The 26,479-nt window shown below is 37.7% G+C and overlaps 1 protein-coding gene across 1 annotated transcript in view; it reads right to left on the bottom strand.

Moving 5' to 3' along the window:
• Window positions 1-129: 129 nt before the first annotated feature.
• The window catches only part of PIP4P2 (phosphatidylinositol-4,5-bisphosphate 4-phosphatase 2), a 91,009-nt gene continuing 64,659 nt past the window's right edge, over window positions 130-26,479 (bottom strand). The window contains exons 6-7 of the mRNA XM_061171959.1: window positions 1,279-1,369; window positions 130-273 (exon numbers count right to left, since the gene is read on the bottom strand). Coding sequence (XP_061027942.1) covers window positions 130-273; window positions 1,279-1,369 — 235 coding nt within the window. The remainder of the gene's footprint in view (window positions 274-1,278; window positions 1,370-26,479) is intronic.

Consider the following 26,479-nt stretch of genomic DNA (forward strand, 5'->3'; position numbering starts at 1 on the left):
CTCCCAAAGTCTTAAAACTTCATACATAAACCAGAATGAAATCCATTACGTAAATGATTTAAAGATGCCAGAGTAGTTTATCGAGAACTGCTAGATACTCTCACCTGCATTACCAAATCATAAACAAGCTTATGCAAAACTGTGTTCTGGATAACTCACTCTTATAGCTCCCCAATAACAAGCTCGGATAAGGCAGATCAAACCTAAGAGATAAGCAACTGCCCAAGAAACATAGGTTGCATGAAATCGCCTTGCAAAACCTTGGGTGCCAACCTAAAATAAAAAGCAATATAAAAATAAAAGGTTAGAAACTGAGAACTTGTGTTGGCTTACATGCAATTTTTATGAAATATATTCCTGAGATGACAAAACCCCAACAAAATATGAGTTGCTGCATTTGTTGGTTACCACTAACAGAGTAAAATTTAATAAAATGACATTGCTAGTTACATTAACTATAAACTTTATGAAGTAAACAAAAATTCCATTAAAATTTCTTAGTTATAAAAGGGATTTAATCTATATAACCCCAATGCCATCCCCATATTGATAATAAATCTCTGTTTGACTTGAATAAAAAGAAGAATGGTTTTTCAGACCTTCATAGCTGAATGAGTATTGCTTCAGCTTTGGCCATGACAAAATTGGTTCTGGCACTAAATAAAAACAAATGGGCTTTTGTTAAATGGAGGGTAAAATTCCCAATGTCAAGGACCTTCAGAGGGATCCCAAGACATGATTTCACCTGCATGGGCAAGCTCCAGGCCCATGGATTGGCTTCAGATTGCTCATAGTTTTTCAGAAGCTTCTGGGCCTGGTATGCGAGGGAGGCAGGTTCTTCAGGGATCAATGAAGGCTGTTCCAGACCTCACCATTTACTACTGAAAAAAGTTATTACTACTGGGGCTTCCCTGGTGGTGCAGTGGTTGAGAATCTGCCTGCCAATGTAGGGGACATGTGTTCGAGCCCTGGTCTGGGAAGATCCCACATGCCGTGGAGCAACTGGGCCCGTGGGCCACGATTACTGAGCCTGCGCATCTGGAGCCTGTGCTCCGCAACAAGAGAGGCCGCGATAGTGAGAGGCCCGCGCACCACGATGAAGAGTGACCCCCGCTTGCCACAACTAGAGAAAGCCCTCGCACAGAAACGAAGACCCAACACAGCCAAAAATAAATAAATAAATAAATTAAAAAAACAAAAATTTATTAAAAAAAAAGTTATTACTACTGAATAAAGTTAAGAGGAAAGAATTCTAACAGTGAGTAGAGTAATACTCACAGTTAATCCAACTCCAATGAAAATACATATCATTCCAATGGTAATATATGCACAGCAGCGTCTTCGAGGAAGTGCACTACCCACAGAGGAACTGCAAATTCATGAGAACAAAAAAGAATATTAAGTATTTACATGAAGATTCTCCATTTCATCTTTGTGAATACTTATCTATGGCTTTAATAACACATATACTTCCATTTATTTATTCAACTTGAGAGACAAAAATGTACGTAATAATATTTTTAATGAGTGATCTAAATCATACCTGGTGAATTTGTATGTGAATTATTGTGGCTTTAAACAAAATTCAAGTCTTGGTCATTGACAAAGTCCACAAAAACCCACTATGGTCAATAATGATCATCCAAGATAAAAATTTATTTCCCAAACAATCTATTCCAGAATGGAAAAATCAGTGCTATCTTACAAATAGAAATTGATTGTTTTTTTTTTTAACATTTATAACCATTGCTATATGTTTAGTGTAGAAAATTTGGAAAATAAGAATAAAGAATAGAAAGGAAAAGGAAAATTACCTGTAATTCCACTACCATAAATACCGTTATTTTTCTCCAGCCATTTTTTACAACTTACCAATTTAGCATAAACATTTTCTTACATCATTAACTATTCTCAAACTGGAATTCTGATAGATGAATATAATATAACTTAACCAATTCCCTAGTATTGGACACTTTTTCCTTCTTGGAAATAATGCCAGCTAAGCGACACCTAAAAGTATTGTGCTTATTTCTTTTAATGAAAGTATAGTTGATTTACAATGTGTTAATTTCTGCTGTACAGCAAAGTGATTCAGTTATACATATATATACATTCTTTTTTATATTCTTTTCCATTATGGTTTAACACAGGATATTGAATATAGTTCCCTGTGCTACACAGTAGGACCTTGTTGTTTATCCATTCTATATATAACAGTTTGCTTCTGCTAACCCCAAACTCCCAATCTATCCCTCCCCCCCACCAACTACCTTGGCAATCACAAGTGTGTTTCTGTTTCATAGATAGGTTCATTTGTGTCATATTTTAGATTCCACACATAAGTAATATCATATGGTATTTGTCTTTCTCTTTCTGACTTACTTCACTTAGTATGATAATCACTAGTTGCATCCATGTTGCTGCAAATGGCATTATTTCATTCTTTTTTATGGCTGAGTAGTATTCCATTGTATATATGTACCACATCTTCTTTATCCATTCACCTGTTGATAGACATTTAGGTTGTTTCCATGTCTTGGCTATTGTGAATAGAGCTATGAACACAGGAGTGCATGTATCTTTTTGAATTATAGTTTTGTCTGTGCATATGCCCAGGAGTGGGATTGCTGGATCATATGGCAACTCTATTTCTAGTTTTTTGAGAACCTCCATACTGTTTTCCACAATGGCTGCACCAACTTACATTCCCACCAACAGTGTAGGAGGCTTCCCTTTTCTCCACACCCTCTCCAGCATTTATTTGTAGACTTTTTAATGATGGCCATTCTGACAGGCATGAGGTGGTACCTCATTGTAGTTTTGATTTGCGTTTCTCTAATAATTAGTGACATTGAGCATCTTTTCATGTGCCTGTTGTCTATCTGTATGTCTTCTTTGGAAAAATGTCTATTTAGGTCTCCTGCTGATTTTTCAATTTGAGTTGTTTGTGTTTTTGTTGTTGAGTTGTATGAGCTGTTCGTATATTTTGGAAATTAAGCCCTTATCAGTCACATCATTTGCAAATATTTTCTCTCAGTCTGTAAGGTTTCTTTTCATATCCTTTATGGTTTCCTTTGCTGTACAAAAGCTTGTAGGTTTGATTAGCCCCAATTGTTTATTTTTGCTTTTATTTCTATTGCCTTGGGAAACTGACCTAAGAAAATATTGGTACAATTTATGTCAGAGAATGTTTTGCCCCTGTTCTATTCTAGGAGTTTTACAGTGTCATATCTTATGTTTAAGTCTTTCAGCCATTTTGAGTTTATTTTTGTGTATGGTGTGAGAGTGTGTTCTAACTTCACTGATTTACATGCAGCTGTCCAAATTTCCCAACACCCCTTGCTAAAGATACTGTCTTTTTACCTATTGTATATTCTTGCCTCCTTTGTCAAAGATTAATTGACCACAGGTGTGTGGGTTTATTTCTGGGCTCTCTATTCTGTTCCATTGATCCATATGTCTGTTTTTGTGCCAATATCATGCTGTTTTGATTACTGTAGCTTTGTAGTATTGCCTGAAGTCTGAGATGGTTGTGCCTCCAGCTTTGTTCTTTTTCTGCAGGATTGCTTTGGCAATTCTGGGTCTTTTATGGTTCCATATGAATTTTAGGATTATTTGTTCTAGTTCTGTGAAGAAGGTCATGGGTAATTTGATAGGGATCACATTAAATCTGTAGATTGCTTTGGGTAGTATGGCCATTTTAACAATATTAATTCTTCCCATTGTGCTTATTTTTCATTGTTTTCTTATGATACATTTTTAGAATCAGAATTACAAAATTAAAGAGATTAAACTTTTAAAAATCTTTTAATACATACTGCAAGAAGCCTATGGGAAATTCATAAAATATATTTCTCAATTGAAATTCCAAATCCAATAGTTTTCAGTTCTCTCTACTTCTAATTTTTTAAATTTTCAAAATGATAAAAGTATAGCAAAGATCAAAAAGCCAATTAGCACTTTCTTCTCTTCCTAAACAAACATATATTAACACATATCACATATCACACATTGTGTTAGTGGATGATATAATTATCTGATTTGTTTGTGTATGGCCAGTGTCCACATTATGCCTACCACATGGTAAATTACTCATGGAATGTCTATTGAATAAATGAAACACAGAAATGCATCATTTACTAGGCATAATTTAGAAGTGTGCTATTCCAAAAGGTTAATTTTGCATAACAGAAAAATAGCTTCAAGTCCCAAATCTTTTTTAAAATTGATGAATATTATTGCAAATATGTATCATAAAAATTCCTGAATACTTGAACAAAAACAGAAACATGTGGATGACCTGGGGGGTCATCATTAATTGCAGTAGTGTACAGCCTGCTATCTGGAGTTATTAGGGCATCTGTGATTCATTGCCTTTATGCTACATTTAGCCTTAGATTGCTTTTAGTTTTAATAACTATGTCTGCATTTGGTGATTTTTCCTGCCTTATATCTCACAGCTGGCCACCATTTCTCATTTACCTATGTATCTGCCTCTGGCAGTCTAATCTACCATGGATTAGAAGGCAACTAAATTTGCTAGAATATACTCAATAAGTCAAAATGTTCTAAGTGAATATCAGAGCAGTTTTTCTGTGAGCCAAAGGAACACACTTTAGTATATTAATTTCAGTGCATGAATTCTACTTAGAAAACCCATGCTCATTTTTCATCACTCAACTTAAATAGTCACTACCGCTGGAAAATCTTCCCAGGAAAGAAATAACCTACTGCTACTCTACAACCCAAGTGTCATCTTATCATAGGGAGAAGGCAATGACAAAAACACCTATCACATGCATAATAAAATCTCTTATACATTTAATACAAATATGGTATCTGTATGCAATATATAGTATTGTTTTGCAAGTGTTAAAACTTTACACGTACATTGTTAAACTGTATGCTTCTGTGACTTGCTCTTTTTTCCCTCAATACTCTACATGAGACTCTTCCATAGTCATATGTGGAAATTTACTTCATTCATTTGCACAACTATCTTCCATTATATAGAATAACACAGCTTACTCATTCTCCCTGTTGATGGACAGTCAGGGTTTTGTTTTGTTTTGTTTTAAATGTTTTTGCTATTATAACAAGGCTACTTTGAATTTGCTTTTACATGTTTCCTTATGTACATATGCAGGAATTTCTCAAACATATACCTAGAAATAGAATTGCTGGGTAGTACTGTAGACATGTTTTTAATTTTAACAAATGCCAAATTTATATCCCCACCAACACTATTTGAGAGCTTCCACTGCTCCACCTACATCCTCATTAACCCTTCAACACTTGGTATTGTTCTCATGTTTGACAATTTCACGAGTGTGAATGGTATTTCATTGTGATTTTATTATGTATATCCATAATTTGCAGTGAGGTTGGACATCTTTTCAAATGCAGGTTGACTACTGGTTTTCTTTTTCTATTAATTGCTTGTTCATACCTATTGTCTCTGACTTGGGCTGTCTTTAACTTACTGATTCATAGATGACATTTATATAATCTGCATACTATTCCATGCAGCTATATATACTGCACATATCTTCTTATAGTCTGTTTTTATAAATTCAACTTTAATAACATATTTTGATCATGAGTATTTACTAATGATACCAATGTAACACAAAGTACTTCTAATATAGTCAAAACTATCAATCTTTTCCTCTAAGGTTCGTACTTTTTTATGCCTTGTCTAGGAAATTCTTTCCTACTTCTGTCATAAAAATATTTTTCTATCTTTTCTTCTAAAAATATTACAATTTTGCTTTTTGTATTGCCAACTACAAATTGGCACTTGCCATCTACCTCTACAAAGATTAAATCATGAGCCACTGCAGCTGCTGACCTTCAACATCCCCTGAAAGGAGTTCAGGGTGGAGTTCAGGAATGAGGCACTTTGTGTTCTGGGAAAAACTGGCAGAACAGGTCTTCAGATAGTTAGATATTTTCAGATTTTATGAGCCCAATTCTTCTATCTCCTTGTATCTAGAAAAGCACTAAAATCCTTCATGGTGATGTCTACTCCTTGTGACTAGTGGTAATCTTCATGAGACTAGCAGCAACCTACTGCAAAAAATATGTGCTTGCCTGCATGTACTCCCCTTTTGCCAAAATCACATTATACTGACCTTCCACCCTCCCTCTTTGTAGCAGTTTCTCAGGGCTATCTGAAATGCAGTCTCCTGGGCTATAGTCCTCATTATGCCCCCAATAAAAACTCACAACTCTCACATTGTGCATTTTATTTCAGTCAATAGTATTTATGTCAATCTACAAGAGCAGATTCCTTATAATTATCTATTTTTATTTTACATATTTCAAAGATTATTTTTTGCACTCAAGTTCAAAATTTATATTTCTGATGAAGTGACCATAATGATAATAATTCTTTTTACATCTGTTCTATGATTGCCATTGACTCAATATGGTAACAAGTCTTCTGCTACAGTTGCCTTTTCCAAGCAATTGGAGGAAGAGAGAGAAAAGGAGGCCAAGCAGTTTTTGTCTTTAAGGAGAGTATCAGGAAGATGTATTAATCACTTTGTTCATATTCCATTGGCCCTAACATAAACACATGGTCACAACTATCTGCAAGAGAGGTTAGGAAATGCAGTCTCCAGCTAGGTGTCCATTAAGACTGACAGTTCTACTGCAAGGAAAAAGAGAACAGCAGTCTTTGCTATTTTAACTAATATTACTATTGCTATTTTATTGTTGGTTAGTGTTTGCCTGGTATATCTTTCCTTTTGGTTAGTGTTTCATGGTTTCACCCTTTACTTTCATTCTATGTTCTCATATTTCATGTGTTTCTTCTTCAAATTGCATACAGATGTACTTAAATCTAGTCTGATAATTTCTCACAAGTTTTATTGACAAGTTTAGTCTAATTATATATATTCTGACAACTAATATATATTGATTATCCCTTCTATGTTATTTTGGCTTTCTATTGTTTCTCTATCTGCTTTTCTACCCCCTTTTCTGGACTTCTTTTGGATTGACTATGATTTTTTTATTTCATTTTCTATTTACTATTTAGAAAGTTTTACAATTTATTTTTATTCATTTAGCAGTTGCACTTAAATTTTTAATATGCATACCTTTTAAAAACTAAAATCATTTGGTAAATCTATCTTCCCAATAAATGCAAAGATCTTAGAAAGCTTTAACTCTAAACATTCCACTCCCATCTTACATGTTCTTGTTCTTCAATATTTCAGTTCAATTCTTTTATCTATCTATCTATCTATCTATCTATCTATCTATCTATTTATTTATTTATTTATTTAATTTTGGCTGTGTTGGGTCTTTGTTGCTGCGTGCAGGCTTTCTCTAGTTGAGGCAAGCGGGAGCTACTCGTTGTTGCAGTGCACAGACTTCTCATTGTGGTGGCTTCTCTTGTTGTGGAGCATAGGCTCTGGGGGGGGGGGGCGCATGCAGGCTTCAGCAGTTGTGGCACGTGGGCTCAGCAGTTGTGGCTCGCAGGTTTAGTTGCTCCGCATGTGGGATCTTCCTGGACCAGGGCTTGAACCCGTGTCCCCTGCATTGGCAGGTGGATTCTTAACCTCTGCATCACCAGGGAAGTCCCAATATTTCAATTCAATTCTATTTTTGTTTCTCCCAATTTGTTAGCATTAATACTATTACTGTTATGTTTTTGGTATTTTATATAGTTAGTGTTCCTGATGAATGTTTAGAATTTCTTGGTTTATACTTTCTTATTCTTGCAGAGCAGAAATTTCTTCAGGGATATTTTCCCTAAATTCATCTTTTATCAATTTTTTAGTGAGGGTATCAGAATGGTAACCAGTCTGTTTTGGTTGTTACTGCTGGTTAGTTGGGTCTGCGTTTGCAAATATCTTTATTTTACCTTCATTAGTCTGTGATGGTTTAGACACTTTGACAGTTAATTTCTCTTAGAACTTTGAAGTATTTTTAAACTTTTTGGCTTCCATTGTTGCAGTTGAGACGTTTGCTGCTATCTTTTTCATACTAAAAATCTGACTTTTAATATGTTCTATTTATTTTAGGTTGTCTGCAATCTCACTATAACATATTTGTTTATTCTGCTTTGATTTCATTGTTCCTTTTGAATCTACAGGTTCATATCTTTCATAGATGTGAAAATCCTTAAGGATTATCTCTTCAAAATGCCTCTATCCCATTCTCTAGTTTTTCCTTCTAGATCAGAAATATATCAGATGCTCTTATATTTATTTCTTTTAATATTATTTTCATCTTTGCCTCTCTGATGGATTTAGGTAATTTACTTTATCTTCCAATCCACAACTTTAGTTGTCAACTTAATCTGATCTGCTGTTTAGCTTGTTCCACTGTATTTTCATTTCTATAATTTTTAATTTCCAGAAGTTTTATTGTATCTTTCAAAACCTGCCTGCTTATTGTTTGGGTTAATTTTTTATTTTTAAATAATTGTAGACTCAAAAGCAGTTATAAGAAATAATACAGAGTGCTCTCATTCATCCTCTACCCAATTTCCCCCAGTGGTAACATCTTGCAAACTACAGTACAATATTATAACCAGCATATTGACATTAATACAATCCACTGATATTCATATTTCCTGTTTTACTTATATTCATTTGTGTATATGTGTATATTTAATTCTGTACAATTTATCCCATGTGGAGGTTCATGTACCCACCACCACAGTTAAGATACAGAAGAGTTCCATCACTGCAAGGATCCTTTTATAACCACACTCACCTCCCTCTTGCCTACCCACCCCCTGTACTCACCACACCATCATGCACCTGTTCTCCATTCCTAAAATTCTGTCATTTCAAAACTGTTATATAAAAGGAATCATGCTGTAGGCCACCTTGTGTGACTGGTTTTCACTCAGCATAAATTCTCAAAGATTCACCTAAACGGTTGCATGGATGAACAATAGTTCATTCCTTTGACTGTTGAATAGTATGTCAAGGTCTGGGTAAATCAGTTTGTTTAACAATTCAGCCATGGAAGGACATCTAGGTTATTTCCAGTTTCAGGCTATTAAGAATAAAGTTGCTATGAACATTCATGTACAGGTTTTTGTATGTGCCCAGGTCATTTCTTATAGACTCTTATCTGTCTTCTCTTATTTCTATTAAAAAAAAAAACATTTTAGACATGGTTATAACATATTCTATATCTAACATTATAATATCTGAAGTTCCTAGAAGTCTAATTATGCTGTTTGTTATCAATGCCAATTCTGCTTATTGTATCTTGTTTCCTCATGTTGGTATTTTTGTTGAGAACTTATTTTGACAGACCTTAATATAAGAAATCCTAGCAGGCATGGTTTAGGAATGTCTTCATCCACAGAGAATTTTCATTTGCTTTTCCCAGGCTCCCTAGAATGATACCAATCTTAAACCACTTTAAAATGATTTCTGGGACTGGGTTTTCTTATACCATATAAACCAGGTAAAATATAAACGTGAAATTCACTGTTCTTATAAAAATTTCCATTTGTATTCTTCCTTTTCTAGTGGACATTTTCCTTGACCTACTCTATTCATGAAGAATAGTCCTTTATTGGGGGTGGGGAGGGATGGTATTCCAAATCTCCACCTTCTGCAAGACCAAGACCTTCTCTCTCATTCTTCATTTGAACACTGAAACCCTAGTCTCTGGGTCCCTAGTATTGATAAATACCCTTAGGACAGCGTTGGTGGTCATTTGCTCTCCATTTTTGTTCCCTGGGGATTTTCTTAACTTTCATATGAGCTGAACAATGCATTTAAAAGGATATTTGTAATAGTTAACTAGTCTTTCATATTATTGGATGTGAAAGTCAAGGGCCTCTAATATACAAAAATGTGGACACAGAATATCCAAGAGGAAAAGATCATGCAAGGTTTCTCAAACATCTGATTATTCACCCTTCAAATTATTTACCTTCCCGTTCATAACACTACCCTGTGAAACGCTAGCATTGTGAAGGACACCAGGAAAATAAAAATGGTGCCGAGCAGTGTTATTTAAGCACAGTTTTCAGATGAGGTAGCCAGGGAAGGCTTTATTAGGTGAAGCTTAAGGACAGGGTAAGATGTGAATAGATGGGAGAGTAAGTCATCTTAGCTGCTAACAGTAACATTGTTCAGCTAGAAAAAATAATACTTTTGTTCAAGGAACAAGCAGCAAAATAGCCTTTCTTCCAGAGAAGGTTTCTGTAAGTGAGTAAAATTAAAGGGATTTTCAGCTAATCTGTGAGGTTAAGTAGTTGTTTTCCAAGTAAACAGGAATGAGAAAGGGACGAGACAGGTCACTCCAGGCCTAGCAGGAGATTAAAGGACAAAAGCAAGAAACTCTCTTGTATATTTATGGAAGTAGAAGAATTTGTTGAGGCTGGTGGTGTGTGTAGAGGTAGAAGAAAACATAATAAAGATACCACTAGAGAAGTTAGGCAAATATCTAAACTTGGAGGGTTGTATAAATCTTGCTAAGAAGTTTAGAGTTTGATTTTGGATTTTAGGCAATGGGCCTGTAATAATCTATATGATGCATTTATGTCAATAAGTAGAAAATATCTTTCCTTAGCATACTTCATATGGCACTCATAGAAAAACCTAAAATAGCAATGGCAATGGCACCTCCTTGGGTTGTGCAATATACAACCTGCACAGCTGTATGCTATGGCCATGAATTTGGGAGCTACTAAAAGGTTTGAAGCCAGAGAGTTTGTAATCATATTTTCACTTGGAGACTTTTACTCTAATAAACTGGAAGAGAACTATAAGGCTGAAGACCAAGAGATAAATTAGAAAGCTATTGCAGTAGTCCTGGTGAGAGATCCTGAATGCTTGAACTATATATAATAGAAATAGTAAGAATAGGATAACAGAATTGAAATGTCAAGAGACAGAATTGACAGGACCTGTTTCCATTTGGATATTGTGAATAAAGACACACTCAGATTTCTGGCCTGGTCAGCTGAGCAGATAGCAAAACATTCATTAATGTAAGTTATTCATCAATACACAAGGATGGTTAGTTTGCAGAGTGGGGTGGGCAAGTTGGATATATTCTGTTTGAGATGCCTATGGGACACCAGGTTGAAATAACTACAGGCAAATGGTGAATACAGATTGTATACTTACATCTGAAGGTCTGAAGAGAGATCTGGGGTGATTTAATGGTATATTGGATGCCTTCAGAAGATGGCGGAAGAGTAAGACGCGGAGATCACCTTCCTCCCCACAGATACATGAGAAATACATCTACACGTGGAACTGCTCCTACAGAACACCCACTGAACGCTGGCAGAAGACGTCAGACCTCCCAAAAGGCAAGAAAATCCCCACGTACTTGGGTAGGGCAAAAGAAAAAAGAAATAACAGAGACAAAAGAATAGGGACGGGACCTGCACCAGTGGGAGGGAGCTGTGAAGGAGGAAAGGTTTCCACACACTAGGAAGCCCCTTCGTGGGCAGAGACTGCGGGTAGCAGAGGGGGGAAGCTTCGGAGCCACGGAGGAGAGCGCAGCCACATTGGTGCGGAGGGCAAAGCGGAGATTCCCGCACAGAGGAGCGGTGCCGACCAGCACTCACCAGCCCGAGAGGCTTGTCTGCTCAGCCGCCGGGGCGGGCGGGGCCTGGGAGCTGGGGCTCGGGCTTCGGTGCTAGCCAGGAGGGAGTCCGGGAAAAAGACTGCAGCTGCCAAAGAGGCAAGAGAATTTTTCTTGCCTCTTTGTTTCGCGGCGCGCAAGGAGAGGGGATTCAGAGCGCCGCCTAAACGAGCTCCAGAGACGGGCGCGAGCCGTGGCTATCAGCGCGGATCCCACAGCAACAGGGACGCAGAGGGAAAAACGGAGAGATTCCCGCACAGAGGCTCGGCGCCGAGCAGCACTCACCAGCCCGAGAGGCTTGTCTGCTCACCCGCCGGGGCGGGCGGGGGCTGGGAGCTGAGGCGCGGGCTTCGGTCGGATCCCAGGGAGAGGACTGGGGTTGGCTGCGTGAACACAGCCTGAAGGGTCTAGCGCACCACAGCTAGCCGGGAGGGTGCACGAGAAGGAGTCTGCGGCTGCCGAAGAGGCAGGAGACTTTTTCTTGCCTCTTTGTTTCGCGGCGTGCAGGGAGAGGGGATTCAGAGCGCCACTTAAACGAACTCCAGAGACGGGCGCGGGCCGCGGCTGTCGGCGCGGACCCCAGAGACGGGCATGAGACGCTGAGGCTGCTGCTGCCGCCACCAAACAGCCTGTGGGCGAGCGCAGGTCATTCTCCGCACCGCCCCTCCCGGGAGCCTGTGCAGCCCGCCACGGCCAGGCTCCCGTAATCCGGGGACAACTTCCCCGGGAGAGCGCACGGCGCGCCTCAGGCTGCTGCAACGCCACGCCGGCTTCTGCCGCCGCAGGCTCGCCCCGCCTCCTCCGTACCGCTCCCTCCCCCCGGCCTGACTGAGCCAGAGCCCCCGAATCAGCTGCTCCTTTAACCCCGTTCTGTCTGGGCGGGGAACAGACGCCCTCAGGGGACCTACATGCAGAGGCGGGTCCAAATCCAAAGCTGAACCCCGGGAGCTGTACGAACAAAGAAGAGAAAGGGAAATCTCTCCCAGCAGCCTCAGAAGCAGCGGATTAAAGCTCCACAAACAACTTGATGTGCCTGCATCTGTTGAATACCTGAATAGACAACGAATCATCCCAAATTTAGGAGATGGACTTTGGGAGCAGGATATATTAACTTTTCCCCTTTTCCTTTTTTTTGTGAGTGTAGATGTGTATGCTTCTGGGTGAGATTTTGTCTGTATAGCTTTGCTCTCACCGTTAGTCCTAGGGTTAGGTCTGTCCGTTTTTTTTTTTTTTTTGACTTTAAAATTTTTTTTTCCCTAATAAATGTTTTCTTAATAATTTTTTCCTTATTTTCTATTTTTAAAAAAAAATTTTTAATAAGTTTTTTCATATTTTTTATTTTAAAAAATTAAAAAAATTTTTTTTCTTAATAAATTTTTTCTAAATAATTTTTTTCTTATTTTTAGTATAAAAAATTAATAAATCTATTTTTAAAAATTAAAAAAAATTTTTTTTCTTAATAAATTTACTCTTAATAATTTTTTTCTTATTTTTTATTATAATTGCTTTATTTTATTTTATTTTATCCTCTTTTTTTCTTTCTTTCCATTTTTTCTCCCTTTTTTTCTGAGCCGTGTGGATGAAAGGCTCTTGCTGCTCCAGCCAGGCATCAGGGCTGTGCCTCTGAGGTGGGAGAGCCAATTTCAGGACACTGGTCCACAAGAGACCTCCCAGCTCCACGTAATACCAAACGGCGAAAATCTCTCACAGATCTCCATCTCAACATCAAGACCCAGCTTCACTCAACGACCAGCAAGCTACAGTGCTGGACACCCTATGCCAAACAACTAGCAAGAGAGGAACACAGCCCCATCCATTAACAGAGAGGCTGCCTAAAATCATAATAAGGCCACAGACACCCCAAAACACACCACCAGACGTGGACGAGCCCACCAGAAAGACAACATCCAGCCTCATCCACCAGAACACAGGCACTAGTTCCCTCCACCAGGAAACCTACACAACCCACTGAACCAACCTTAGCCACTGGGGACAGATACCAAAAACAACGGGAACTACGAACCTGCAGCCTGTGAAAAGGAGACCCCAAACACAGTAAGATAAGCAAAATGAGAAGACAGAAAAACACACAGCAGATGAAGGAGCAGGGTCAAAACACACCAGACCTAACAAATGAAGAGGAAATAGGTAGTCTACCTGAAAAAGAATTCAGAATAATGATAGTAAGGATGATCCAAAGTCTTGGAAATAGAATAGACAAAATGCAAGAAACATTTAACAAGGACGTAGAAGAACTAAAGAGGAACCAAGAAACGATGACAAGCACAATAAATGAAATTAAAAATACTCTAGATGGGATCAATAGCAGAATAACTGAGGCAGAAGAACGGATAAGTGACCTGGAAGATAAAATGGTGGAAATAACTACTGCAGACCAGAATAAAGAAAAAAGAATGAAAAGAACTGAGAACAGTCTCAGAGACCTCTGGGACAACATTAAACGCACCAACATTCGAATTATAGGGGTCCCAGAAGAAGAAGAGAAAAAGAAAGGGACTGAGAAAATATTTGAAGAGATTATAGTTGAAAACTTCCCTAATATGGGAAAGGAAATAGTTAATCAAGTCCTGGAAGCACAGAGAGTCCCATACAGGATAAATCCAAGGAGAAACACACCAAGACACATATTAATCAAACTATCAAAAATTAAATATAAAGAAAACATATTAAAAGCAGCAAGGGAAAAACAACAGATAACACACAAGGGCATCCCCATAAGGTTAACAGCTGATCTTTCAGCAGAAACGCTGCAAGCCAGAAGGGAGTGGCAGGATATACTTAAAGTGATGAAGGAGAAAAACCTACAACCAAGATTACTCTACCCAGCAAGGATCTCATTCAGATTTGATGGAGAAATTAAAACCTTTACAGACAAGCAAAAGCTGAGAGAGTTCAGCACCACCAAACCAGCTTTACAACAAATGCTAAAGGAACTTCTCTAGGCAAGAAACACAAGAGAAGGAAAACACCTACAATAACAAACCCAAAACATTTAAGAAAATGGGAATAGGAACATACATATCGATAATTACCTTAAATGTAAATGGATTAAATGCTCCCACCAAAAGACACAGACTGGCTGAATGGATACAAAAACAAGACCCATATATATGCTGTCTACAAGAGACCCACTTCAGACCTAGAGACACATACAGACTGAAAGTGAGGGGATGGAAAAAGATATTCCATGCAAATGGAAATCAAAAGAAAGCTGGAGTAGCAATTCTCATATCAGACAAAATAGACTTTAAAATAAAGACAATTACAAGAGACAAAGACGGACACTATATACTGATCAAGGGATCGATCCAAGAGGAAGGTATAACAATTGTAAATATTTATGCACCCAACATAGGAGCACCTCAATACATAAGGCAAATACTAACAGCCACAAAAGGGGAAATCGACAGTAACACAATCATAGTAGGGGACTTTAACACCCCACTTTCACCAATGGACAGATCATCCAAAATGAAAATAAATAAGGAAACACAAGCTTTAAATGATACATTAAACAAGATGGACTTAATTGATATTTATAGGACATTCCACCCAAAAACAACAGAATACACATTTTTCTCAAGGGCTCATGGAACATTCTCCAGGATAGATCATATCTTGGGTCACAAATCAAGCCTTGGTAAATTTAAAAAAATTGAAATCGTATCAAGTATCTTTTCCGACCACAACGCTATGAGACTAGATATCAATTACAGGAAAAGATCTGTAAAAAATACAAACACATGGAGGCTACACAATACACTACTTAATAACGAAGTGATCACTGAAGAAATCAAAGGGGAAATCAAAAAATACCTAGAAACAAATGACAATGGAGACACGACGATCCAAAACCTATGGGATGCAGCAAAAGCAGTTCTAAGAGGGAAGTTTATAGCAATACAAGCCTACATCAAGAAACAGGAAACATCTCGAATAAACAACCTAACCTTGCACCTAAAGCAATTAGAGAAAGAAGAACAAAAAAACCCCAAAGCTAGCAGAAGGAAAGAAATCATAAAGATCAGATCAGAAATAAATGAAAAAGAAATGAAGGAAACAATAGCAAAAATCAATGAAACTAAAAGCTGGTTCTTTGAGAAGATAAACAAAATTGATAAACCATTAGCCAGACTCATCAAGAGAAAAAAGGAGAAGACTCAAATTAATAGAATTAGAAATGAAAAAGGAGAAGTAACCACTGACACTGCAGAAATACAAACGATCATAAGAGATTACTACAAGCAACTCTATGCTAATAAAATGGACAACCTGGAAGAAATGGACAGATTCTTAGAAATGCACAACCTGCTGAGACTGAACCAGGAAGAAATAGAAAATATGAATAGACCAATCACAAGCACTGAAATTGAAACTGTGATTAAAAATCTTCCAACACACAAAAGCCCAGGACCAGATGGCTTCACAGGCGAATTCTATCAAACATTTAGAGAAGAGCTAACACCTATCCTTCTCAAACTCTTCCAAAATATTGCAGAGGGAGGAACACTCCCCAACTCATTCTACGAGGCCACCATCACCCTGATACCAAAACCAGGCAAAGATGTCACAAAGAAAGAAAACTACAGGCCAATATCACTGATGAACATAGATGCAAAAATCCTCAACAAAATACTAGCAAACAGAATCCAACAGCACATTAAAAGGATCATACACCATGATCAAGTGGGGTTTATTCCAGGAATGCAAGGATTCTTCAATATACGCAAATCAATCAACGTGATACATCATATTAACAAATTGAAGGAGAAAAACCATATGATCATCTCAATAGATGCAGAGAAAGCTTTCGACAAAATTCAACACCCATTTATGATAAAAGTCCTGCAGAAAGTAGGCATAGAGGGAACTTTCCTCAACATAATAAAGGCCGTATATGACAAACCCACAGCCAACATTGTCCTCAATGGTGAAAAACTGAAACCATTTCCACTAAGATCAGGAACAAGACAAGGTTGCCCACTCTCACCACTATTATTCAACATAGTTTTGGAAGTGTTAGCCACAGCAATCAGAGACGAAAAAGAAATAAAAGGAATCCAAATCGGAAAAGAAGAAGTAAAGCTGTCACTGTTTGCAGATGACATGATACTATACATAGAGAATCCAAAAGATGCTACCAGAAAACTACTAGAGCTAATCAATGAATTTGGTAAAGTAGCAGGATACAAAATTAATGCACAGAAATCTCTTGCATTCCTGTATACTAATGATGAAAAATCTGAAAGTGAAATTAAGAAAACACTCCCGTTTACCATTGCAACAAAAAGAATAAAATACCTAGGAATAAACCTACCTAAGGAGACAAAAGACCTGTATGCAGAAAATTATAGGACACTGATGAAAGAAATTAAAGATGATACAAATAGATGGAGAGATATACCATGTTCTTGGATTGGAAGAATCAACATTGTGAAAATGACTCTACTACCCAAAGCAATCTACAGATTCAATGCAATCCCTATCAAACTACCACTGGCATTTTTCACAGAACTAGAACAAAAAATTTCACAATTTGTATGGAAACACAAAAGACCCCGAATAGCCAAAGCAATCTTGAGAACGAAAAATGGAGCTGGAGGAATCAGGCTCCCTGACTTCAGACTATATTACAAAGCTACAGTAATCAAGACAGTTTGGTACTGGCACAAAAACAGAAATATAGATCAATGGAACAGTATAGAAAGCCCAGAGATAAGCCCACGCACATATGGTCACCTTATCTTTGATAAAGGAGGCAAGCATATACAGTGGAGAAAAGACAGCCTCTTCAATAAGTGGTGCTGGGAAAACTGGACAGGTACATGTAAAAGTATGAAATTAGAACACTCCCTAACACCATACACAAAAATAAACTCAAAATGGATTAAAGACCTAAGTGTAAGGCCAGACACTATCAAACTCTTAGAGGAAAACATAGGCAGAACACTGTATGACATAAGTCACAGCAAGATCCTTTTTGACCCAGGTCCTAGAGAAATGGAAATAAAAACACAAATAAACAAATGGGACCTAATGAAACTTAAAAGCTTTTGCACAGCAAAGGAAACCATAAACAAGACCAAAAGACAACCCTCAGAATGGGAGAAAATATTTGCAAATGAACCAACGGACAAAGGATTAATCTCCAAGATTTACAAGCAGCTCATGCAGCTCAATAACAAAAAAACAAACAACCCAATCCAAAAATGGGCAGAAGACCTAAATAGACATTTCTCCAAAGAAGATATACAGATTGCCAACAGACACATGAAAGAATGCTCAACATCATTAATCATTAGAGAAATGCAAATCAAAACTACAATGAGGTATCATCTCACACCGGTCAGAATGGCCATCATCAAAAAATCTAGAAACAATAAATGCTGGAGAGGGTGTGGAGAAAAGGGAACACTCTTGCACTGTTGGTGGGAATGTAAATTGATACAGCCACTATGGAGAACAGTATGGAGGTTCCTTAAAAAACTAAAAATAGAACTACCATATGACCCAGCAATCCCACTACTGGGCATATACCCTGAGAAAACCATAATTCAGAAAGAGTCATGTACCAAAATATTCATTGCAGCTCTGTTTACAATAGCCAGGACATGGAAGCAACCTAGGTGTCCATCATCGGATGAATGGATAAAGAAGATGTGGCACATATATACAATGGAATATTACTCAGCCATAAAAAGAAATGAAATGGAGGTGTTTGTAATGAGGTGGATGGAGTTAGAGTCTGTCATACAGAGTGAAGTAAGTCAGAAAGAGAAAAACAAATACAGTATGCTAACACATATATATGGAATCTAAGGGAAAAAAAAAAAAAAAAAAGAGGTCATGAAGAACCTAGTGGCAAGATGGGAATAAAGACACAGACCTACTAGAGAATGGACTTGAGGATATGGGGAGGGGGAGGGGTGAGAGGTGACAGGGTGAGAGAGTGTCATGGACATATATACACTACCAAATGTAAAATAGATAACTAGTGGGAAGCAGCCGCATAGCACAGGGAGATCAGCTCGGTGCTTTGTGACCACCTAGAGGGGTGGGATAGGGAGGGTGGGAGGGAGGGAGATGCAAGAGGGAAGAGATATGGCAACATATGTATATGTGTAACTGATTCACTTTGTTGTAAAGCAGAAGCTAGCACACCATTGTAAAGCAATTATACTTCAATAAAGATGTTTAAAAAAAAATGGTATATTGGTTGTGATTTAGTGGCATATAAATGATATAAAAACATATGAGAAAGCACAGCTATATTGTGATTAGGTTCCAATCCTGGAGAATAGCAATATTTAATGACTTGGAAGAGGAAGTGGAGCCAAGAAAGGAGATAGCAAATGAATGTTCTGAGAAGTGGGAGAAAACCAGGAGAAAGTGATGTCTGAAACCAAAAGAAGAACAAATTTTAAGGAAAAAAAGCAGGGTAATCAACAGAACCAAATACTAAAGAGAAAACAAGGAAATGAAGATTGAACAGATCTATTAAAATTTGCAAGTGGGGAGAGAAATCAAGATGGCAAAGTACTCAGACGTGAAGCTCACCCTCTCTCACATACAACAAAAGTACATCTACACATGGAACGATTCTCACAGAATATCTACTGAATGCTGGCAGAAAACCTCAAACTGCTGAAAGGGCAAGAAAATCTCCATGTAACCAGGTGGGAAAAAAGAAAACAGAAAAAAAAAAAAAAAAAAGAAAGAAGAACGTGAAAAAGGAATCGGGATCAGACCTGTGCCCCTGGGAGGGAGCTGTGAAAGAGGAAAGATTCCTGCACCCTGGGAAGCCCTTTCAGCAGTGGGGAGATCAGCCAGGACGGAAGGGGAGCTTCAGAGCCTCCGAGGACAACACTAGTAGCCGGTTTGCAGCAGCCCAGCCTGACACGCCCATCTTCTGGTTCTGGCAGGGACTGTGTGCTGGAACTCGGGCTTTGGAGATCAGAACCAGGGAGATGACTGGGGTTGGCTGTGTAGAAACAGACTGGGGGGGCTGGAATCCAGTGTGACCACTGCTGGGGGTGTACGCCAAGGAAGCCTGGGCCACCTTAGAGGCCAGTCGCCATTGTTTGGGGGCTCCACTAGGGAGGGGCGGGACCTAGATTGTAGCTTTTTTCCCTGTGCACGTGCTCGCAGAGGCAGGATACTGCCTGCACAGGCTCCAGGGGCGGTCCCGAGCCTCCACTGCAGCCCGCCCAGACACCAGGAGTGGTCACCGGGCCCCTGCTGACACCCTCCCGGACCCCAGGGGTGGTTACCACCCCCTGCTGACTCCCTTCTGGACCACAGGAATGGTCGTGGGCCCCTGCTGATGCCCTCCCGGACTCCAGGAGTGGTCATGGCCCCACTACCGACTCCCTCCCAGACCCCAAGAGTAGTTGTGGGCTCCCACTACCACCCATCTGAACTCCAGGAGTGGTTGTAAGCCGCCTCCATTCCCATCGCATGCCCCAGGGGGTGTGCCTGAGCCACCCCCTACTGCCAAAAACCCCAAGACCAGAAACCAGCAACCTAAACCAGCACCCCCTATCAAGGAAATAACAACCAGCACACACTGAAGAAAGAGGTAACAGGCATCCATATTAAAAACAGCCCTTGCACCAAACATACTAAACCCACACAAGCTACACAGGGACAACCCTACATATAAATAGCCCTCCAAGACCACAGTAGATAACTGTTTCTCCTAAATTCACAGAGTAAGAGAAATATAAGTAAAATGAAAAAGCAGAGGAACCACTCCCAGTTAAAAGACCAAGAGTATACCCCTGAAAGAACAAACAATGAAGCAGACCTCTTCAGTCTAATAGATACAAATTTCAAAGAGGAGATAATGAAAATACTGAAGGAATTAAGAAAGGCTATCAACAGAAATGCAGAGTATTGTAAAAAGGAACTAGAAACTATAAAGAGGAACCAAGAAAAATTAGAAAACTCATTTACAGAGACGAAAGCTGAGCTAAAGGCAATACATAACACAATAATGCAGAACGAATAAGTGACCCAGAAGATAGAATAATGGAAATCATGCAATCAGGACAGAAGACAGAAAGCCAAATGAAAAAAAAATGAAAGCAATGTAAGAGACCTATGGGATAATATAAAGCATGCCAACCTATGCATAATAAGGATTCCAGAAGGGGAAGAAAGAGAAAAGGGGATCAAAAATGTATTTGAAGAAATTATGGCTGAAAACTTCCCAAACTTAAAGAAGGAAACAGATATCCAGGTACAGGAAGCAGAGAGGGTCCCAAACAAGATAAACCCAAACAGACCTACATCAAGACATAACAAAAATGGCAAAAGTTAAAGATAGAGGATTCTAAAGGCAGCAAGAGAAAAGCAAAGAGTTAATTACAAGGGAACCCCAAAAAGGCTGATTTCTCTACAGAAGCGATGCAGACCAAAAGCAAGTGTCAACATATACTCAAAGTCCTGAAAGGGAAAAATCTGCAAACTAGTATACTCTACCCAGCGAGATTATCATTTAGAATAGAAGATGAGACAAAGAATTTCTTGGGCAAGCAAAAACTAAAAGAATACAGCAATACTAAACCTATCCTAAAGGAAATATTGAAAGGTCTTCTCTAAATAGAAAAGAAGTAAGAATCTATAGAAAAGAGAAAATCACAATTGGAAAATAAATCACTTAAGTAAGCCAGTACACAGATTTAAAAAAATCAAAAAAATTTTATGTGAAAGTTATGATAACCACAATGAACAGCAAAAGGATGAACATGACGATGTAAAAGAGGACATCAAAATCATAAAATGTGGGGGAGGATAGTAAGAAAATGTAGATTTTTTTCCCTAGAATGTGTTTGAGCCAATATGACTACCAGTCTAAGGCAAGTAGATATAGGAAGGGGTTAACATAGTTGATAAACAGGGTAACCACAAATCAAAAACATACCATAGATTTACAAAAACCAAAAAGAAGAGAACATAAGCATAATACAAAAGAAAATCATCAAGCTGCAAAAGTAAAAACAAAAAGAAAAAGAAAGGGATAAAGAAGAAATATGAAACCAATGGGAAAACAAAGTTTAAAATGGCAATAAATACATATCTATCAAGAAGTACCTTAAAAATCAATGCACTCAATGCTGCAATCAAAAGACACAGAGTGGCAGATTGGATAAAAAAAAACAAGAGCTTATGATATGCTGCCTACAAGAGACTCACTTTAGGGCAAAGGACACAATAGATTGAAAGTGAGGGGATGGAAAAAGATATTCCATGCAAACCGAAATGACAAGAAAGCGGCGGTCACAATACTTAGACTAAATAGAACTTAAAGCCATAAAGAAACATAAAGAAGGACACTATATAATGATAAAAGGACCACTACAAGAAGAGGCTTTTAAACTCATCAACATATATGTACCTAATACAGGATCACCCAAATACATAAAACAAATACTAACAGACATAAAGGGAGAAATTGACAGGAATACAATAATAGCAGGAGACTTTAACACCCCAGTCACATCAATGGACAGATCTTCCAGACAGAGAATCAATAAGGCAACAGAGATAATAGATGATACAGTAGAACAGTTAGACTTAATTGATATTTTCAGGACATGACATCCAAAAAAAACAAGTGCACATGTAACATTCTCAAGGATTGATCACATACTAGGGCCAAAACAAGCCTCAACAAATTTAAGAGTATAGAAATTATCTCAAGCATCTTTTCTGACTATAATGGCATGAAACTAGAAATTAACCACAGAAAAAGAAATGAGAACAAACTGATTAAGTGGAGACTAAACAACATGCTACTAAAAAACCAATGGGTCAATGATGACATCAAAGATGAAATTTAAACAAAATACCTATATAGAACTACCATATGACCCAGCAATCTCACTACTGGGCATATTCCCAAAGAAAACCATAATTCAAACAAACACATGCACCCTAATGATCATTGCAACACTATTTACAATAGCCAGGACATGGAAGCAACCTAAATGACCATCAACAGAGGAATGGATAAAGAAGATGTGGTACATATATACAATGGAATATTACTCAGCCATGAAAAGGAACGAAACTGGATAATTTGTAGAGACGTGGATGGACCTAGAGTAAAGTAAGTCAGAAGGAGAAAAACAAATATTGTATATTAACGCACGTATGTGGAATCTAGAAAAATGGTATAGATGATCTTATTTGCAAAGCAGAAATAGAGACACAGACATAGAGAACAAATGTATGGATACCAAGGGGGAAAGAGGGGGTTGGAGGGAATTAGGAGATTGGGATTGACATATATACACTATTGATACTATGTATAAAATAGATAACTAATATGAACCTACTGTATAGCTCAGGGAACTCTACTCAATGCTCTGTGGTGACCTAAAGGGGAAGGAAATCCAAAGAAGAGGGGATATATGTATAGCTGATTCACTTTGTTATACAGTAGAAACTAATACAACATTGTAAAGCAACTATACTCCAATAAAAATTAATTTAAAAATAAGTAAAAAATAAAAAAATACCTTGAGACAAATGACGATGAAAACACAACCATACAAAACCTACTGGATACAGCAAAAGCAGTTATCAGAGGAAAGTTCATAGAGATACAGGCCTTCCTCAGAAAACAAGAAAAATCTCAAATAAACAACCTAACATACCACTTAAAAGAATTAGAAAAAGAACAAACAAAACCTAGAGTCAGCAGAAGAAAGGAAATAATAAAGATCAGAGAGGAAATAAACAAAACAGAGATTAAAAAAAAAAGAAAAATTAATAAAACTAGGAGCTGATTCTTTGAAAGGACAAACAAGACTGACAAACCTCTGGCCAGGCTCACCAAGAAGAAAAGAGAGAGAATACAAATAAACAAAATAAGAAATGAAAAAGGAGACATAAAAACTGATACCACAGAAATACAAAAAGCCACAAGGGAATACTATGAACAATTATAGGCCAACAAATTCAAAGACCTAGAAGAAATGAACATTGTTCTAAAAACATACAGTCCACCAAAACTGAAAGAAGAAATAGATGATTTGAACAGACCAGTCACTAGAAATGAAATAGAATCTGGAATTTTAAAACTCCCTACAAACAAAAGTCCAGAACAAGATGGCTTCACAGGTGAATTCTACCAAACATACAAAGAAGAACTTATACCGATCCTTCTCAAACTCTTCCAAAAAGCTAAAGAGGAAGGAACACTCTGAAGGACATTCTATGAAGCCACCATCACCCTGATACCAAAAGAAGACAAAGACACCATGAAAAAAGAAAATTACAGACCAATATCTTTGATGAATGTAGATGCAAAAATTCTCAACAAAATATTAGCAAATCAAATCCAGCCACACATAAAAAAGATCATAAACCATGACCAAGTGGGATTCATCCCAAGTTCACAAGGATGGTTCAACATACGCAAATCAATGTAATATACCACACAAACAAAAGAAAGGACAAAAACCACATGATCATATCAATAGATACAGAAAAAGCATTTGACAAAATTCAACATCCATTCATGATAAACATTATTACCAAAGTGGGTACAGAGGTAACATATCTCAAAATAGTAAAAGCTATTCACGACAAACCCACAGCCAATATAAAATGAAATGGCAAAAAGTTGAAAGGCTTCTTGCTAAAATCTGGAACAAGACAAGGATGCCACTCTCACACTTCTCTTCAACATAGTATTAGAAGTCCTAGCAACAGCAATCAGACAAGAAAAAGAAATAAAAGGTATCCAAATTGGAAGAGAAGAGGTAAAATTGTCATTATATGCAGATGATATGATTCTATATATAGAAAACACTAAAGACTCCACACAAAAACTACTAGAACTGATAAACGAATTCAGAGAGATATCAGAATATAAGATTAACATACAGAAACCAGTTGCATTTCTTTATGCCAACAATGAAATACCAGAAAGAGAATGTAAAAAAACAATACCTTTTAAAATCACAACCCAAAAAAAAATACTTAGGAATAAACCTCACCAAGGAGGTGAAAGACATATATGCTGAGAAGTATAAAACATTAATAAAGGAAACTGAAGGTGATTCAAAGAAATGGAAAGCAATCTACAGGTTTAATGTGATCCCTATCAAATTACCCATGACCTTTTTCACAGAACTAGAACAAATAATCCTAAAATTCATATGGAACCATAAAAGACCCAGAATTGCCAAAGCAATCCTGAAGAAAAAGAACAAAGCTGGAAGCACAACCATCCCAGACTTCAGGCAATACTACAAAGCTACAGTAATCAAAACAGCATGATATTGGCACAAAAACAGACATATGGAACAGAATAGACAGCCCAGAAATAAACCCACACACCTACAGGCAATTAATCTTCAACTAAGGAGTCAAGAACATACAATAGGAAAAAGTCTCTTCAGCAAGGGGTGTTGGGAAAGTTGGATGGCTGCATGTAAATCAATGAAGTTAGAACATGCCCTTACACTGTACACAAAAATAAATTCAAAATGGCTTAAAGACTTAAACATAAGACATGACACCATAAAACTCCTAGAAGAAAGCATAGGCAAAACATTCTCTGAAGTAAATGGTACAAATGTTTTCTTAGGTCAGTCTCCCAAGGCAATAGAAATAAAAACAAAAATAAACAAATAAGATGTAATCAAACTAACAAGCTTTTACACAACAAAGTAAACCATAAACAAAACAAAGAGACAACTTACAGAATGGGAGAAAATATTTGCAAACGATGCGACTGACAGGGGCTTAATTTCCAAAATATACAAACAGCTCATACAACTCAACAACAAAAAAACAAACCCAATTGAAAAATGGGGAGAAGACCTAAAGAGACATTTCTCCACAGAAGACATACAGATGGCCAATAGGCACATGAAAAGATGCTCAACATCGCTAATTATTAGAGAAATGCAAATCAAAACTACAATGAGGTACCACCTCACATCAGTCAGAATGGCCATCATTAAAAAGTGTACAAGTAACAAATGCTGGAGAGGGTGTGGAGAAAAGGGAACCCTCCTACACTGTTGGTGGGAATGTAATTTGGTGCAGCCACTTTGGAAAACATTATGGAGGCTCCTCAGAAAACTAAAAATAGAACTACCATATGATCCAGCAATCCCACTCCTGGCATATATCCTGACAAAACTGTATGTCAAAAAGATATATGCATGTCTATGTTCATAGCAGCACTATTCACAATAGCCAAGACATGGAAACAACCTAAATGTACGTTGATAGATGAATGGATAAAGAAGATGTGGTACAGGGACTTCCCTGGTGGTCCAGTGGTTAAGAATCCACCTTCCAATGAAGGGGACACAAGTTCAATCCCTGGTCAGGGAACTAAAATCCCACATGCTGCAAAGCGCTCTAGAGCCTGCACACCACAACTAAGACCTGAGACAGCCTAATAAACAAATATTAAAAAAAAAAAGATTTAAAGAAAAAGATGTGGTACATATATACAATGGAATACTGCTCAGCCATAGAAAACAATGAAATAATGCCATTTGCAGCAACATGGATGCAACTAGGGATTATCATACTAAGTGAAGTATATCAGAAAGAGAAAGACAAATACCATATGATATCACTTATATGTGGAATCTAAAATATGACATAAATGAACCTATCTATGAAACAGAAACAGAATCAGGGACATAGAGAATAGACTGGTGGTTGCCAAGTGGGGAGAGGGTTGGATTGGGAGTTTGGATTAGCAGATGCAAACTGATATATATAGAATGGATAAACAACAAGGTCCTACTGTATAGCACAGAGAACTATATTCAATATCTTGGGATAAACCATAATGAAAAAGAATATGAAAAAGGATGTATATATATGTATAAGTGAG

The sequence above is a fragment of the Eubalaena glacialis genome, chromosome 17 (genome assembly GCF_028564815.1).
Source record: "Eubalaena glacialis isolate mEubGla1 chromosome 17, mEubGla1.1.hap2.+ XY, whole genome shotgun sequence".
Lineage (NCBI taxonomy): Eukaryota > Metazoa > Chordata > Mammalia > Artiodactyla > Balaenidae > Eubalaena > Eubalaena glacialis.